Source organism: Orbicella franksi, chromosome 2 (genome assembly GCF_964199315.1).
Source record: "Orbicella franksi chromosome 2, jaOrbFran1.1, whole genome shotgun sequence".
NCBI lineage: Eukaryota > Metazoa > Cnidaria > Anthozoa > Scleractinia > Merulinidae > Orbicella > Orbicella franksi.
In genome coordinates, this window is record NC_138146.1 from 29102735 (window position 1) to 29121775 (window position 19041).

At 37.4% G+C, this 19041-nt stretch overlaps 2 protein-coding genes across 2 annotated transcripts; both read left to right on the forward strand.

The window, feature by feature from the left end:
• The first annotated feature begins 2515 nt into the window (after positions 1–2515).
• LOC145469512 (uncharacterized) lies at positions 2516–8471 on the forward strand. The gene is made up of 5 exons (XM_081453258.1): positions 2516–2946; positions 4312–4389; positions 5114–5422; positions 5997–6121; positions 6465–8471. Exons 2-5 carry the CDS (start codon positions 4332–4334, stop codon positions 6606–6608), a joined length of 636 nt encoding a protein of 211 aa, XP_081309384.1. The 5' UTR covers positions 2516–2946; positions 4312–4331; the 3' UTR covers positions 6609–8471.
• A 2434-nt stretch (positions 8472–10905) lies between these two features.
• LOC145469522 (uncharacterized) lies at positions 10906–17075 on the forward strand. The gene is made up of 8 exons (XM_081453268.1): positions 10906–11153; positions 11431–11820; positions 12391–12687; positions 12766–12870; positions 13347–13448; positions 13863–13976; positions 14623–14699; positions 15629–17075. Exons 1-8 carry the CDS (start codon positions 11087–11089, stop codon positions 15806–15808), a joined length of 1332 nt encoding a protein of 443 aa, XP_081309394.1. The 5' UTR covers positions 10906–11086; the 3' UTR covers positions 15809–17075.
• Positions 17076–19041: the final 1966 nt, after the last annotated feature.

The window sequence follows — 19041 nt, forward strand, 5'->3', positions numbered from 1 at the left end:
AAGTCTTTCTTCACGTGTGTTTAGACGTGATCCGATATATAATGAACCTTTTTAGTTCCAGATTATTGGCGTCGGCGGAGTCCGCCATCATTTGAAAGCATCGGGAATGACTCGAACGCACTATTTACTTTTAAAGCACTATTGATATCGTGACTTCATTTTAAAGCTTGTCTCATATTCCATCGGCCCTTTCTGGTTTATTTTTTATTTAATATCATCGACATGTCACTGAAACAGATTATGACGCCTTCCCTGGCGGCAAGACGAAGAACCCTAGTGAAAGTATGTAAGGAATGCTAAGAAAATTTCCTACCATTTCTCTGCGGTACTTACAGTAGAAGCCCCGTGCGCCCCGCCATGTAGCATTATTGAGGGAGAACCTGCAAGAGCGACTGCGACTGATATTACAAGTGACACTTTCAATTTCTCGAATCGCAAAAGACAAATTAAGATTGAAAGAATGCAAGTTAATCGCCGCGTGGAATCTGCTGCAGAATCGAAAGTTTTGGCAACAAGATGCGGTCATTTTTACACATCATGACTGGATACGCAAAGCGCTCTGAATAGCCTATACTTATAGATCCACTTTACGAGTTCACGGTTGGAAGTCTAAATAATAAGAAACACACCCTTTTGAGTCTATGAAAAATCGAGCGGGTATCGATTTTTGTGGATCGTCACCGTTGAAGTCATCCGCCGAGATAACGATTATAATATATATATATATATATATATATATATATATATATATATATATATATTTAGCCAAGCCTAAAAGCGGAGCTACTGATTAAAATAAGTTAAACTGGCTTGAGCCTCCGATCCAATCGAAAACCAGTACCTGCGAAGCGGTCAACTTCAAAAAACATGTGACCTCGATAAGCTTTAAACTTGCGCAAGCGATACAGTCACGTGATACTGGTCAGCGGATACGTTGTTTTGACAGGTATCAATCAAACCTACAACATGGATGTCCAATATCAAAAACGTACGCTGTAAACCAAGGCTGCAACTATCTGTTAGCTGGAGTATGGTTAACATGTTGTGCAATGTCGTCGTCGTCGTCGTCGCCGCCGTCGTCTTCATTAGGGAGCTTGAGCAAGGGCGAAGGCGACGCCGAGGACGATACCAAGTCAAAAATGAATTTATATTTGAACAGCGAAATTCGCAATTCTCTAGATCTGTTCAGTACCCCAATGGCTCTAAAAGTGCTCGAGCTAAATACGCAATGACAGCGTTCAATTCCAAATGGAAAGAAGAAAAATTAGCCGTCGTTGTTCACGTTCCTCGCACTACACCGAACATGGTCATTCCACGTCCTTGTTGTGCAGAGTACGGCAAAGGAATGTACAATAAACGTGCACAGCTATTGTTTTGCTCATTAAACCTTTTGTTTGGTGACGTTCTCGTTGCCACCGTCGTCGTAGTTTGCTTAAGCCCCCTATCGTCGTCGTCGAAGGGCGAACGCGCCCGCGAAGCCATGTTGACCACGAACTGAAAAAGAGTTGCCTGGCTTTCTATTCCTATGCATGCACGAGGTTTTGTTCTTATGGTTATAGTGCTCCGCTTGGTGGCTCATCGGGCCGCCTGATTGTTATCTAAACTGACGAAGCACTCAGTCAGTCGTGACAAGCATTTGTCAAAATGGTGATACGTCATTTTAGGTTAGCAACAATCCTGCAAAATGTACGCGAGCTCAGTGGAGACTAATATACAGAAAATCAACCAAGTAACGTAACTGATCGTCCGAATGAAGCCAGCAAAACGCAAGAGACTTTTGCTAAACGCCAAATAAGTTTATTTACGTTTTGTCCCGCAAATGTGGCCAGAAAACTTGAAAGCGACGTTCGTTGGGAACAAAAAGTTCTTCAAGATTGACAATTCATTTCTTCTTACACTTGGATTGAAAACTCACGTAAAGAAGAAGGGATACAAACATCTGGACGCAGTTCTTCAAAAGCACGGTAAGGCTTACGAATCAGAATATTGTATTTTAAAGCCAGTGTTTTTTGCGATCAAGCTTGTAAAATGCATATCAATAATAAACCGATATTACCTTTGCCGCTTATGAGCGAAACGTTTTTCGGTGGAAAGAGATGAAAACACGAGGTGACATTTTTTTCGCAATCACCACGCTTCAAAGAACAAAAGGATACGCACTTAAGGGACAATAATTAAGCCGCATTGTTGAATTCTTTTGAAATACATCCACTGAATCGCCGCCCAAAAGTCACAAGTCCTATTCATTCATCTGAGCTCAATAATTTCGAAGATACTCAGCCCTGTCATCGGAGCAAACTCGACAATAACTCGAAGCTTGCCGACAGGTAAATTAACGAGCCTTCCGTGTCAATTAGCCAGCGGTATAGCCCATTTCTGAACAACACAAATAAAGCGTGCCTGTGTTGTAATGAAAAAGAGTTGCCTGGCTTTCTATTCCTATGCATGCACGAGGTTTTGTTCTTATGGTTATAGTGCTCCGCTTGGTGGCTCATCGGGCCGCCTGATTGTTATCTAAACTGACGAAGCACTCAGTCAGTCGTGACAAGCATTTGTCAAAATGGTGATACGTCATTTTAGGTTAGCAACAATCCTGCAAAATGTACGCGAGCTCAGTGGAGACTAATATACAGAAAATCAACCAAGTAACGTAACTGATCGTCCGAATGAAGCCAGCAAAACGCAAGAGACTTTTGCTAAACGCCAAATAAGTTTATTTACAGGAGATGCTTGATCGATTAACATGGTGATATTACAGACACAATTACTGTGACAAGTCATTCTAAACACATTGTTACTGTCATAACATACCAGTCGTCACTGGCAGGTACTATTCTACCCTCTGCACTGCGCATGCTCCAGCTTCGATTTTATTAGTAATGGTCTCTAGGGACTAGAGTGACTTCATCTTTTCCTAACGAGCTCCGGAAATCGCGATTTTCTTTGGTAAGTAAATGGATGTATGCCTTGATTTATTTTATTGTTTTAAATTATAGAGAATCGCTTGTTAGATCAAGCAAAGTCTACATTTACAACCTCCAAAAGCATTGTCAACAACAGTAAACGCTCCGCGATCTCACAAGTCATGGGAGAGTTCATATATTTCTTGCGAAACCGATACATTACTTTTTATATTATACAAAAATAAATCGCAACAAGGTTTCCATCTAGCTTCTTGTTGGAAGAAAAAGAAAACTTAAAACAGGAAAAATACAGTAGTTTAAAATACGAATGCAATTTTGGCATTAACAAGTTTATGTTATCCATGAGCTGTTTTTCTGGTGCCCCATTCTCAGTTTGTTGTACAACTACACGGCGGTTTCCAGTTTATAAACTGTTCTATTGCTTTTTCAGATATTTTTAACCGAGTAAATTGGAGCTTTGGGGTATTTTAATTTTTAACCATTATTTAAAAGCCATAAAGCGAAACTCCGTGAACTGGACCTACATTTGCTTTCGTTCAATTCCGGAATGTTGATGACAAACATCCAATATAAAACGTAATAACACAATCATCTTAATTGAACATTTCACGGCAGCCGCGTAAAATAAGCTAAGAATTAAAATCCATTAGCCTTCTTCGGCTATTAATTTTCGGTTCAAATGATGCACGCTCCTTAATTGGTTGGTCGGTTTCCATATCCAACAAATGCTTAAAGATTAAAGACTGACTATTCCGGATTATCTTCTGAAGCATATGTTTGTCCTAATCTGTCTTTTTCTGGTAGCGGTGAGACGGTCGGGATTAAAATTACTTGAGTTGACACGGTGGTTTTGGAGAATGCTGCTGTTTATTTCGTGTTTCTAAATTGTAGTTCTACTTAGTTTCTTTACAGACCGTCTACTTTCTCTCGAGATCATTGAGGGTGCGGGCAAAATAAAATCTGCGCAAGAGTAACAGCTGTAGGCTGTGGACGGAAGAATTAGTCTCATACTATGACTTCAACAAGAAATCGTAATGAAGTTTAGTTCACCAAAATCTGCAAACCTTACCTTCTTGTAGGCTAAGTTGGGGCTACTTATGGGATACGTTGCAAAACATATATTTTCATTAATTGCAAACCTCGACCGAGGCACAGGTGACCTCTCCTTGCAGAGAGTGTGGATGCATGAGTAAGACTGGGCAGAGACTAACTGGGTAGGCAGGAGGAGTGAGAGAAATCAGTACAAACTACAATTGTAGGTGCAGAACATGACTAACCATTATTTAAAAAGATTGGAAAGAATGTTCATACTGTTTCTGTCAAATATAGGGTTTTGAAAAAGGTTCTAATGTACTATTGTTGATTTTCTTCTCTTTCATATGCGTAGGAAGTGGGGAAAACGGAGAAATGGAGACCGTTGTGAATTTGGCTTGTTTATTTTTACTTTCACATCTTAGTATCGCAGGTAGGATAGCAAGAAATTTTGCGATAATTTGTTATCTCGATCAACGACTAAATCATTCGGCATGCTGTAATTAAACTTATTTGATTAAATTGATCTTTTCATCTTTTTTATGTATCCCAGGGCATAGTCTGTGATAGAGCTGGATTGTTCAATCTTGGTTGATACCGATTTCACGATTTTCACCGAAATATTATGAGACTGCCAGTGTTTTTTTCTATCCTTTGGTCCCTTATATTACCTTTCCTTAACCCTCTTATCTTGTTGGTCCCTATTTAATTTGGTTTTTGTTTGTTCGTGAGCCTAGGGGAGGCACTTTGTGCTCCGTTATGTATCTCCAAAAGTATTCACTCAGTAGCAATCAAATTCATCTTGTGTGTTAAGAATACAAATTGTTTACTATGTGATAACCGCGTGTCAATCATGACGACGTATATCGTCAAAAATACGTCACAGGTTTTAAGATGTCCGCCATCTTTGATTATCCATCTTGGATTTCAAGTCAGAAGAACTCTTGGCTAAATAAGGTTAAAATGAACAATTACCTTATTCACCAACTAGAGCTTACTTTTCATGAACCACGTTTTGAAAAAAATCAACCAGAAGTGCTTCCTATCATTTTGGCCTTTTCTTGTTCACAGTTTCTCTATTCTGCTGTTAACATTCATATAGCGGATTTTATTTGATTTTTTTTATCGATAACACACTTTATCTGCTTCTCTTCTAGCCGCGAATCTGGAATTGATCTCGTCTGACAAGACACCTTGTAAGAAAAGTGCAGTGAACTATAATGTCACCCTAAGTAAGGGCGCCAAGGCTGGAAAATATTACAAAATGGCGGGAATAAACAAGATGGACGAATGCCTGGGACACTGTTGTGGGTCTAGGAGATGTGATGTTGCCTTCATGGTCAATAAAAACTGTTATCTAGTCAAGTGTTTTAATTCGGACTCGTGTGCCCTCAAGCAGTCTGATAACCCCAAGTTTGACACGATGCTTTCTGTGGTGTCCAAACCAAAAGCTAAGACGACGAAAGGTACGTCTTCTCCTTTGTTACCTGGCATTATGTAATGACTTGTTTCGTGATTGTCGGTAAAAGTTAATAAAAATACATATGAATGAACATTGATGCTAAGTATAACGTTTCCTTCGAAGACTTGAAGATGTACTTCGAAGGAAAATGTAAGGCGAGGAAAATACTGCTAATATGATCACAAGTGAAAGGTGCCAACAGCAGTTAAAGCAATTTTCAGATTTATGAGATCTAAAACGATTTCTATCTCGTGGTTACTATTATTTCCTCACTACGGCTCCTTTTCTGTATAAACTATGGGGCTTATTGTTAATATTTGAAGTTTTGGATTACAAGTTTATCATTTTCATGGAATGTTCAATCTAAGCTGAGTCAATTTCATAATTTCTTGTAGCCCAGTCAAAAGTGCATTGCCACAGGAGCTTTTAGTTGCAATTCCCACCGAAATTAATTCAGATTTTCCATTTACTTATACTATCACTTCTATCGTCGATACCTTGAACATTTACTTCCTTTTGATTTCCGATTTATCAAGATAACATTTCGGCATATTTACAAGATCCTTTTCATTACGCAGGAGAAGGAAAAGGGGAACCCGCCATTGAAGAAAACCTTCAAGAGAAAGCTTCCGGGACAGAAACGACAGAACCTTTTATTGTCGACGATGGAGAAGATGACATGACCACGGTGACAGCCTTTGGAGTGAGTTGCAGGTTTTTTCTCTGTAGTCACTACGGTGAGATGATCAGGGCGTTGATCAGCAATATCAAGAATCGTTCTTGAGACCTCCTCATGTCGAAGCTCTTTGTTTGCTTGAAGCTATGCCGTGGATAGTTCCAATAAATACAACTTCTTAGCTAGGAAATATTTGCTTGTTTTAACATACTATTTCAAGAATTGACATTGCGTTATAAGAAGCTGACATTATAATCTAACATACAACTGAACATGTCACTCATCTCATGTCTCCTAAACCGCATTGAGGAAGACGTAGGTCCTTTGCGCAACTCAAGACTGACAATGATTCTGATATTTCTGTTTTTAGACTGGAAACACAAAACGAACAAAGCGGTCTTCTGATGTTATCGACATGGTAGTAGCGATTGGCTGTGGGACTGTGGCTGTTGCAGTTGGTGTGGCTGGTGTGATTGTGATGACAAGACGTTTGATTGACAATAACAAATCATAATCTACATGTTAACATGACACATATGCTGGGCATGTTCACACTCTACTTCAAAGGAGAACTGTCACTGATATTTTAGCGTAATTCTGAAAAGCTTAAAAAATCATAGTTAAATAACAGGAAACTAGCAATAGCTGATTGCTTTTTGGAATATTTCTTGGCAAATAAAAATTATTCACTAGAATGTGAATCTTATTCAGGACGGCAAGGGATCGCATAATGGGCGACCGCGAAAACATACGGGGAGGTCAAGTTTTTTAATCTTACTAGAAATCCCTTAGACTCTTGTTTAGTGAGAAGTTTTAACAATATTGCTTGCCGTCAGGAAATCACTTTTTTGTTATGGTTTGCTTTGATGGATTCATAACGATCTTATTCCATAATTTAAGGGATTTTTAAAATTCCTGTTGTTTAATACAGTCTGGAGTGCTGGCAGTGCCCTTTCACAATGCAGAGTGATCAACAAACTTTGTTAGAGAAGCTGTTGGTCAGAAAAGCCGCAAATACGTTCACATTATTTTTCTAATGGCGCATTTAATGTATTGATTTGTAAATTCGGGAAGCGGTTTTGTTTTAAAACGATAACTTTCAGCAGGTCTTGTAGGAGTAGCGTATTTTATAAAATGAAAATAATTTAAAACTCCAAGGACCTTAGATTAGACGGCAGTACGCTTCCTGAATTGGTTATCTCACTAGAGATAAAGATTTTAAACAATGCTTTAACTGAAATTCCATTGAGAGTCGAAACAGAGTCTGTTTTTGTGAAGCTTTCGCTAGTATCCCAAAGCCGTCACCAACACAAACTGTGGTTACCCCCTTGTATATCTGCAGGCCTATTTGAACACTTTTTCTTACACTGGACTGTTGTTTGTATGGACGATTAACCCATTCAGACTCAGGGAGTCATTCCTGTTATTATACACTAAACCAGGTATATTAAAGCGATAAAGACGCTTTCAAATTTGAAACACTGCAATGATGATAACTAAATTGCTTTTGATAGTTGTTGTTGTTGCTGGTGTTTCAGATTCTATGTCTTATTTTCATCGCAAGAATATAATCCAGATAAGTGTTGAGACACTGCACTGCATCTCACGTTCTCAAATGTGATCAAACTTGTCAATCATGTTTATAAATGTTTAAAAATTTATCTATGGAGTGTTTTCACATGACGTCGAATTTCCAAAACACTCTTGGTGGATTAGGTGAACTCTTGGACGTCACGTGAGTGAAAACGCTGTATACAAAGAAAAAGCTTGTATTGATAACCCATAAACCATTTTCATAGGGTTTGGTTAGATTAAACTCTGTATAGGCACTAACTTATTCCTAGTTGCAACTGTCTTATAAAAAAAATTAAACATAAAATAATACATACCATGTATTAAAGTGTTGTTTTAGATACATGTTTGGTATGGTTTATTGATAACACTCTGCAGAGAGATGTAATAGACCTATTTCCCACTCCCGTTTAACCCCCGGCACTGCACGTACCCTTCCCCCTATCCCACCTTCACCTACCCCACCCCCACCCCGAACTAAAATAAGAAAGCAATTGGCAGGTTAATGGTGTGCTCTTGCTCGTTAACTCCGCTGGACAATGGTAATATGGACAGATTTGTAAGAGGAAGAATGCTTCTCTTGCTACTTAGCAACATCATTGACTAAATAAGGCGACAGCGACAGTACTCCCTCGATGAAAATTCCAATTATTTAGCAATATTATGTCCCGTAAAGCCTCGAATGAGTTTCCTTGAAAACTATTAATTTTTCTTTTAATTGTTACTTGAATAAAGAGAGACCATTCCTTGAAAGACTTAAAACGGGTGATTTGTTCACGATAAGATGGTCCTATTTTATTGTGGGAACCCTGACTGAAAACTGTCAGTTATTTCTCAAATAATTTAAGACAGATAAAAACTTTCTCCACCGAATGGTCAAATGATTTGTCATGTGATCTGTTAAAAACTCTAAATATCCACGACTCAGAATCGAAATAATGTTGTTCGTCTTCAAACGAATTGCATAGAAACATCGAAAAAGAAACGAAAACAAAAGTCTTGGAGGATAACTTCACAGTGAGCTAATTAATCTGCTTTATAAATGGACCAAACATTTTAATCCTCATAGGGCACAAAAGCTTCTTTTCTTTCCCAGCGTTTTGAATTCTTTTTGAACGAATCATAGCGTCTTCCCCTCTGAGATAACCTCCTGCAGCTCAAAACCACATGTTGTGCCAAACAGCGCGTGAAATATTCCGTCCCTGAATTTGGACACGGTTGTGAACACGGCTTTCTGTCAGTGTGTAGATCACCTGCAATGCTATGACTGGGCACTTCCCATAGTTAGTCAAGAAAAACACCGCCCACATGCAGAGTTAAACACTTTAAATTCACTTAAGTTTGGAAGAAAGCGTTTAACCAAACAAGGTGTGCAAGGTATTCTTTAAGACACAATCGGATATTTTGAGCGCAGTTAATGGATAATCAAATGTAACGAGTTACAAGGCAGTTCCGTTGTTAGTATGTTTATGTTTCGTGACAACTGAGCGTGGAATTCGTATGGAAAACACTGCGCCAACCTGTTGGATTGTCAGATTTTTTTTTACCACTGGTACACTGATGAGTAGGTATTTGTATCGTAAAACTGGCAGAGTTGATTTGATAACTCAAATTCGAAGCCATTGCAAAGCTCAATCCAATTTTCCCGCGTTTTCGCGCCTCGCTGACGGTACCCGGAGTCGAGGTTCTGAAATCAATCTGAAGCTTCCAAATTTAGCCAGAAAAATCAGCTGATTATCATGAAAATTTTATGAAGGTAAAGCTGCCGTCGTTCTTGATTTCAAGCAAAAGGTTGACGTAATTTTGATCCTTGGAAGGTTCAGGTTTAAGCTTTCATCCTTTTTCAGCTGGAAATTTGGCAACGATGAAGGCAAAAAACCTCCTACCTTAATTTAAGGTGAGTTAGTGTTTTATTTGTGAGTGTTAGCACACCGTATTGATGTATTTTAAGCGGTGTCCTTACCTTTCCGATTGCTTATCTGTCTTGTGTCTTGTGGACTAAATTATTGTCTATCTTAAACCAGCACAAACCTGGCATAAACCTGGTCGAAGCGCGCACTTACAGAATGAGCTCGAAAACACTTGTTGCCTTGGGCCGAAATTTCATGATTTTCCAACGCCATGGTTATTTTACAAGGAATTTTAGCGACGAGATTTTTTGTTTTTATATTTAGGGGAATGGTTGTGAAATATAATGTCGCGAAGAAGCACATAATCTACATCATGTCGTGAAAACTGAGGAAAGATCTTCTGCTTACTGAGTTTCTGCACTCTTTCTATTGTCAGACTTAAACGACTTAAAATTGTCACATTGTCAGACGGTTCGTGACTTGGACACAAGATCATTAACAACAACTGCATGTTATTGCATAACTCAATGTTTTTATTTTAGTAGTTTTCACTTATCAGTATTAAGAGTGTATACCGTGAATTACTAACTTGAGATTAATAACAGTATCGCTACTTCTCCCTTTTTTCTTTTTTTTTTTTTTTTTTTTGGCTAGAAGACCTGAAGAAATGTCGTGCTTATGGTCAATGATCGTGGAGTGTGTCTTTTTATTATCATTTAAAAATATAAAGGCGAGGACTTGTTGAGTGGAAACTAATCTCGGTGTCAACAGTCACAAACTAACTAAAAATCAGTAGAGCAGAGTGTTACTCCCTCGCCGATAAAGCTTCAAAACAGGATCTCGACAGTGTATCGAGCGGGAAACAGCGAACTAAATCCACATGTGCGTTCTTGTTTGTTAAATATACCGCAAGGGCTTTTGGGAGTAACAAATCTAGAGTATTATGGGTCACGAACCTCACAAGAGCAGAATTGAAAATTGTACATTTTCCATCGTGAGTACGACTTTGTAAAATGCAACTCCATGCTAAAGAAAATATCGCATATCTACATACTAATTCTTCGTCCATTTTCGTTACGATTATTTAATCTCTTCAGTTATGACGATTAACATTCTAACATTCATTTGCGGTCAAACTTGCGTAAGAACCAATTATAACCCCGAAATCGAAAACAACAATGCAGCATGCTTTGTATGTACAGTCAACAAATAGGGTGAGCCAGATCGCTAAAAATCGACCAATGATAACGTTTGGCCAAACTACATTACGAAATAAGTTTCTACCACCCTTTACAGTGTTACCATTTTCGATACACTGACTAGCTTCTTTAAAGGGATTTTTAAATTAAATTATTGCTAAAAATAGCTCACCATTGTTGTCGATCTAAGGACCGTCCAACCTAGTCTTTTCGCTGAGTGGATCACTCAGTTTTACTCTTTATTTATGTGCATTAATTATGCTTTCATGGCCTTATGTGCCTACTGGTGCCTCGAGAACTAACGATGCCTTTTTGGGTTTTACAGGTGATTGAAGGCCAAACAAAGTTAGTTTTGAGAGATCCGGAGATTTATGATGCTCCGTTCCATTCATTTTCTGTTGTACCTGATGTTACTCAAAGCGGCGACCAGAGCTCAAGGTGTGCATTCCTATAATGTCTTTGCTACTACTAACTCTTTAAAATCCACGAGCAATAAGTTTCTAGTTATCCATACTATATTTTTGAACGAAATTTACATATACTCAAGTATGTAAGTGATGAGAATTCAGACTATAACAGACTTCAAATGTAGTCATATTGTCGCTCGTCACTGTGGAAAGCCTAAATTTCATTCTTTATGCACGCTTTACATCTTCCATCTGCTAGTGAAAGTCAATTCATTTTGATTTATAGTATTTTATTCACAACATTGCAGTATTCCAAATGTTTCTCATGGACCAGAAAGGAGAAAACGCTCAAGTCTTGGACACCGTCAAGTTACCCACTTGCACTCATTTGGACATAAAGCATGACGTCACGTTGCGTGGCGGAATCAAAGCCGGGAACTTCACCAAGCTCGGTTACCTGAGAGACATGCAGACATGCGTTGATGCGTGTTGTCAGGATCAAAAGTGTGACGTAGCTTTTATGCCAGGTCACGTGTGTTATTCAGTAAGCTGTTTCAGTGAGAAGCTTTGCGAAAGTATTCCGGCTGTGCCATCTATTGCAGCCAATAGGAGCGTGCGAATTTCTCACGTGGTTCGAGGTGGAGGGAAAGGAGATGATTTGGAGCAATTCAAGAAAACACAAGGGATGGCAAAATACAGTAAGTTAAACTTCTGTCTGTGCAGTTTTTTGAAACCTCAAGTAATATAAAATAACATATGCGTTTTTTTTCTTCTCTTTTTTTTGCATAACTCATACACCTTTCTTAAATGTCTCTAGTACTGGGTTAATGAATAATTTAGAGTTAAAAGAAGAGACATGTGACAAAGACGACGTGTTTGGCTTGATTAGCTTAAGCATTTCACGGAAATGTTTTGCATCAACCAAGAAAATAGAAAACATCTCTCGCAATAAATGGTAAAAGTAGTGCATACCGTTGTCTAATTTCAATTGGAAAGCCACTCTGTAAATTTTCGACATTTTAAGCGCGATCTTAGTGCCATATTTTGCCTTGTTTAGCATATCATGGCCAAGTCCTGAGTTTCCCCTGAAAAAAAGGACAATGCACGTTTCTAAATGCATCTACCTTTCAATGAAGAATTCTGAGGATCTAACAGCACTTTAGAGCACTAGAAAACCCACAAATCCAAAGTTTATTTGCATAACTGTACGACATCTCTATGTCTTACATATAAATCGAAATTTAAAAAATACACTTTTTTTCCTACAGCTCAGAAAGGTCCAGATCAGTGCATACCAAGCAGAATTATAACCAACCACACTCTGAGAGGAGGCAAGACAGCTGGGGAACTTAAAGAGCTTGGAATGGTGGAGAGTGTAGAGGACTGCATTGAAAAATGTTGCAGAGGGAAAACCTGCGAGGTTGCTTTCCTGGTAGATAACAAGTGCCATTCTGTCGAGTGTTATGGTGACGAGCTTTGTCAGAGTATACCTGTGGAAGATGAAAAGTTCTCTCCGACGGTTGTCTACATGAACAAGAGAAATGGCAAGAGAATAAAGGATAAAGGTAAGGTAGCAAGTATTTGAGGAATCTGCCTTATGTCCAAGCAAGTGAATGGTTCTTTCTTATTTTATTCGTATCTAGGCACGTGTAGGTCTCCGTGCGTTTCTGGAGTTTGTACAGCTAAAGACAAATGCACATGTGATAGAGGCTTTGAAGGATCAAGCTGCAACGACACTGCTACTGAAGGCAAGTTAACCAACGCCTTTCTTTGAGAGCGGTGTGGTAGTTTGGTAGTTTCTGCCTTGGTTTCCCCTCCCCACTATTTTGGAGGGGTCAAGATTTGAACCTGAGTATGGTCGTTATTTGGCCATAAAAGACACTATTCTGGCGGATCGTTTAGTCTGTCTGACAAAATGCTGCAGATAACGTTAGATGGATTGGCTGCACCCCAGTATTTCGGGGGAGACGAAGTCATTCACAAATACCCTGTAAAAGAGCTTACGTAAATCAGCTGTAAAATTTAAACAAAGTTTACAATCCATGATCTATATGTATTGAACCAATTATAACATTGCGAGGGTCAATAACCGGAATCAGACTCAATTAACTAAGATGTCGTCAAGTGCATCAAGGGATACGAATAGGATATTTAATTTTAGGCTTTGAAAGCCGCGTAACAATTGTGCGGAGTTTATCAATTTTACTTTTGAACGATTTGCCAGGTTTCTGTGGCTCGTCTGGCTGTGGAGAGTATGGGAAATGCTCTTTCAACGATACATGTGTTTGTGAGCCAGGATACTTTGGGCACCTCTGCCAAGACATGCGTGAGTACACAATGTTTTTTTTAAGAAAGGCTAGAGAAGTCAAGAAAAACACCATGATCTGTGGCATTTGTTTGATACCGTTGTTGGAGGATCAACTGAAAAAGAATCATTGACTCATCGCGCAAGAAGAGCTCAAAAAGGCTTGAAGCCGATGTGAATCACTTCTTAGTCTGGTTCATATAACTTTACTCCATTTGCAGTAAAAAGAGATTTAAAACTGATCAGTAAGTTGCTCTTTAATTTTGAGATACCAAACTTAAAACACAATAATAAGGTTGCATGCTAGTGGCTTTACAGCCAAATTGAGTTCTGGTGTTCTTAAATTAATTATGCTGTTTACTCCTCATGGAGCATGGATATGAGATTCATATCAATATACATGAAATAATAGTAAGTTTTTATTTGCCATTTTAGTAACGTGTAACCCGCCATGTGAAAATGGAAGATGCATCGACAATTCCACTAATTCAACAACGTGTTATTGTGAGATAGGATGGGAAGGGCAGTTTTGTAACAAAACAAATGGAGGTGAGAAACAAACTAAGATATAAATGTGTTTTCTTACATGAAGCGTGAACTATAGACTGCATAAGCCAGGAGTAAACTGCACACAATATAGATTAAGTAGCTTTACCCTTCTTCCTCGAATTCGACAGTACTGGTAACTTTTAGAAATAAATGGTTCTTTAAAAGAGGCGTGAATCATAAATTACACGATCTAGGGACGAATTACACAAATATAAAGTAGCTTTTACCCTTTACCTTCGAATTCTATGTGCTTACAAAACCTGGAGCTGACGGAAAGAAGATTAATCTTCTTCAGCAATGTAAAGGGAAAGAAAGGGAATCTAAACTCGTACTTTCTGGTCTTAATCAAAATTTTTAGTGTTAGTATTAGTATCACTCTTTTAACGAATAGTAAATACAAACGCCTGAATTAAACTGCATTGCTAACAAGGTAAAAAAGATCACGTAAAGTAGTGTATCATAATGATACTTCAAGAGGATGAGAGTTTACTTTGTATTATGAATACGGTCGTGTGCGTTTATGTTTAGGAATTTCTTCTTCACCCTCACAGTCTATAGTAATCGTACTTGCCCATTGGTGAAGTCTCTAATCTTAAGAACACAGCACAGTTATGCTAGTGTGATACGTTTTCGTTGCTATTCTTAGATAGGAAAATTTATTCAACTTCAGGAGGGGAAGTGTTATTCACAAAAATGGACCAAGAGGCAGAGATGGATATCAAGGTAAAGATAATAATCAAATATTCCAATAGAACTACCTTCCCCTCAGTGTTTTCTTTCTTCGGTTCTCGGTAAATTCTCATTCGAAAAAATGGCTTAAAAAGAAGTTAAATCCTACTGATTAACTTTGGTCAACTCTGTAGCTATTCGAACCTATTTGGACGGAGCTTCATTCCGGTAGCGCGTAATCCGCCTCTCCGCGGTAACTTCGACAATATTAAATGCAACAATACTGAAACTTTGAGGTTATATAGTATGTACAAATATATTTTCTTAGAGATAAGCAGCATGGAGATGATGATGCCGTGTCGCGTGGTAATTACATCATGATTTCTTAGCAATCGCCATCTTGGATCCGCCATCTTGTATTTCCCGATTCTTCAAAAACGTCCGAAAACCTTCAAAATGGCTCGAAACCAGTCAAAATCAATGAAACATCTTAAAAGCATAAAAGTGGTAAGATAATAGCATGAAAGCCATTTAAATACCAAAAAATATAAGACCCTGTTTAGTCAAACAAGGTTAGGCAGGTTCTTTTATGTTGGTTACAGTGTGAATTTATATTACAACAAAATATCTAATACAGTTGTGAATAAATAATGAATATTTAAAGACCAACCCAACTTTATTTATTTTCCTGGTAATCAACAACTATATATCCTTCATAGAAGTTAAGAACCTACTTAGCCTAAATTGCCTATAACTACCCCAAAATACAGGATCCTATTTTACCAGACTTGAAAAAAAAAATGTAGGTTTTTACGCATGGGTTTTTACTGTATTTGTCCGAAGATATTCGTTGTACTGCCCATGAACTAAAACGTTCACCCTGCACCCATGACCATGAGACATATTTGATATGCTTTTTGGTTATTACTCGTAGAAGTTCCATGCTGACTTAAATTAATTTAAATAATGTTTCTTTATATTAGATTCATCAGATACCTTCCAAATCAGCTGAATCCATCTCCGCGTTAGCTGTGGCCATAGGATGTGGAGTGGCGGCTGCCATCGTTGGAACAGCCACCGTGGCGTTTATCGCGCGCAAAATATTGGGTAAAAAATCTTCAAATTATGAACTGCTAAGAACGCCTATACGACACAAGACATAACGAATATTTTACAGTTTTGTTAATGTTTCATATTTATTTGGCATAACACAATAAGAGTCAATTTCCTGAATATCAATAGCTTAAAAGCTTAGAATAATTATACGAACAAGCATCCCATACCGGGTTGTAGATTATTTAGAAAATATGGTATATTAAATTTAATTTCTCCATATTTTTATTCATTTGATTTCAAAGGAATAAAAGGCTCTAACTAATGTATTTATTTTCGCAGTGAAGAATAAACTTATTCGATTCTCATTGGTTCCACCGGCAAAACCTGTGCCTTATTTGCTTCAGCACAAGCTTGGATTAGATAATTTTTTTAAGGAAAAAGAATATCCGCGCTAAAATATAAAATTATGGATCGTGCAACAAAGTTCAGTAACAGATTGCCAAAATAACGTTATAATAGAAAACAGCTTCTCTTTCATGATTTAATACAGTGCGAAAATTAATCACTTATTAAAACCAGCATGTTTACCTAAGCCAAGATGGAGAGCAACTATTTAGGATAATTTCTACTTAAGCCAAGCCAGCCTGATAGCATTCCAAAATTTAAAAGTTTTGTTTGAGTTTTGAAAGAGCAACAGATGTTTTACTATCCGATAAAACATCACTATAAGCGTGGTAAAAATAGTATTTCTAATCTTCTCTTAAGCGATCTGCATCAGTGTTTTCTCCGTAATTTTACCTGACCCTATACTTAAGATCGATAAATGGAGATAAACAAGTGTAACTGTCGTCGATATACTTCAATGGAAATTATTATTTGGAATCTAAAAGCCTCGAATACCAATAAAATCACTTAATTTTTAAATATTCGTTAACATATTGGTTGTCATGGAAACACCTAAACAAAAATAAGGTGTTTGTGTTGTTAGATTGACCGACTTTATTGCATTTACAATTTACTACCAGCAATTTTTCCAGCAAACAAAGTAAAAAACCTGCTATAATGGGAAGTCCTGTTTAGAAGGTTTAGTAGCTCAAACGAATAGATTACAAAATTTTGTTCTGATTCGAGAATATCTCGGTTGTATCTTTTCTAACCAAGAATTCTCATAATGCAGTTACACTGGTCTATTTTCATTTTTACCTGTAGCAATGTAATTGGAAGAGAAATGAAGAATATGTAGATATGTAATTAGATAAAGTATGCATAGTTTGTGCAGAACCTTAAGAAAAAGCAGATTTCAATTTGTCCGGTACAATTTGTATGTAAATATGGATGAATAAATGTAAGCTGTGTAAAATATTTATTAAATAAAGAGAGAAAATACTAAAATGTGCTTCTTATGTCTTAGATAAAGAACTTTGCCTGATAACGTCACGTTTCCATGACAACCAAAGTTCCTCAAGTAACTTAACAAAAGAACGAAATAAGTTATTTTAAATTGGGTGAATATGGACCTTTAAAGAACCTATGTATCATTGGTCTGACGTGTTGAAAAATTTATTGAGAAAATCGTCCACTAAATGACCATCCTTAGGGTATCCCATTAAAAATAGTTTAAACGAAATGTGAAACTGAGTGTTTATATTATACCCGGAGGTAGCCCTGAGTTTCTTGAATTTTTACTACATTTCAATATAAATCGTTTCTCTTTTAAAAAAAAAAAAGGACGGTAGACAGAAAAAGGGTATACTCGTGGTAGAAACACGCTCGGAACGGCGTGCCTTTACGTAATACAGTTTGCACTGCATCATCTGCTAACAATACAGTTAATGGTGCCTTTAAAAGTTTGAACAATCAAAGAATTGTGTTTATAAAATATTGTTCGCTTTGGCAACCAGCGAATTTTTTTTCCATACGAATCTTCTCATATCGCACATTTGAAAACATTGACAACCATAGTAACTGTATCGCGTTCGTTCCATTTCTGACACTCGTATAGACTTTTCCAAACGTTGTTTTACTTATTGTTGATTATACCACAAAGTTATATGCGAGTGAAAGCCTGAATTAAAATGGCTTGGTTTAGCACAACCGACTTTGCCATTGATAAAAAAAACATAGGGGAGGTACAGACTATTAACGTCTTTTCTGATGATATTTTTTGACTTTTCGGTGGTATTTCTTGTAAACTGGTTTTGCCGTTGAAAAGGACCATCTTAATTCTCACTATGTAAGCTGCTATTTTTATTTGAACATTTTTACGTGTTCCTAACCATACCATGTATGATTTTTAAAACTGCAGAGGATCCAGACGGGTGGAGATCGATACGATAACGAGACAACATCTCTTCAGGATTAGGAATGGCCGGAAAGTGCCACTCAACCGCTAAACAGGAAAATGATATCAGCACCGGCTCACTCGCACTTGCGGTACTGAGAGAAAGAACGGGCGATTCAGATACACCTTTGTTTTCGTAAATAAATTTACGACAAGATTTCAGAGACTGCATGTCAACTGAATTAAGATCTTACGAGTTCTAGTAATTGTACGTTTGCTTTCAAAATTTACCACTGACCGTGTTTCTTTGCGCGAGAAACATTTGAAACAATTTATAGTAGATGCAGGTGGAAATAAATTATAATTTGTTTCAAGTTTTGGATCGGCTACTGAAGAAATAACAAAAGTACTTTATTATATAAAACAGTATATCATACTATGAGATTGCTGTGTTACTTGGGAGCTTGCCCGAACATTTTATGTTGCGAACATTCCAAAAACATGCGTATGGTAAAAATTTTTTCCTCTTTATCACTGACACATTTTCACCGCCTTAAAAAAATGGCACAATTATTTGCCTCAGACACACGCCAATCCAAGCGGCCGCGAACTTCCAAACCAAAACGGTAGAAGCCGAGCAATACAAATATTATACAGAAACTATGAAGTTATGCAGACAATATGCAAAGAAAAACTACAGGTTTGTAGAATTAATGATTAAGATGTAAAGTCTCGTGCATTCAGACGTAAAGAATAAAAAAGATTTAGGTAATATTCTAAGCCAATCTAACACAAAATAGTTTAGTGTAAACATTAACAACAGATGGATGAACAAATCATAAAAAATTGACAAACAGCCATGTTAGTCAATCAGTCCCCATTATATAGCAGAACATCGTTAACTAAATAGGGGTAGGTTCCTATCGATAAAAGGTTACTTATTAACTTATGTAGCTATTTATTCAGTTATATGCAAATTATTAAAGTACTTATAGCTTAACTGTTTAGTATTAAGGCCTCCATTTAAACCAGCTTTAGCTGAATTGGACATGCCTGTAT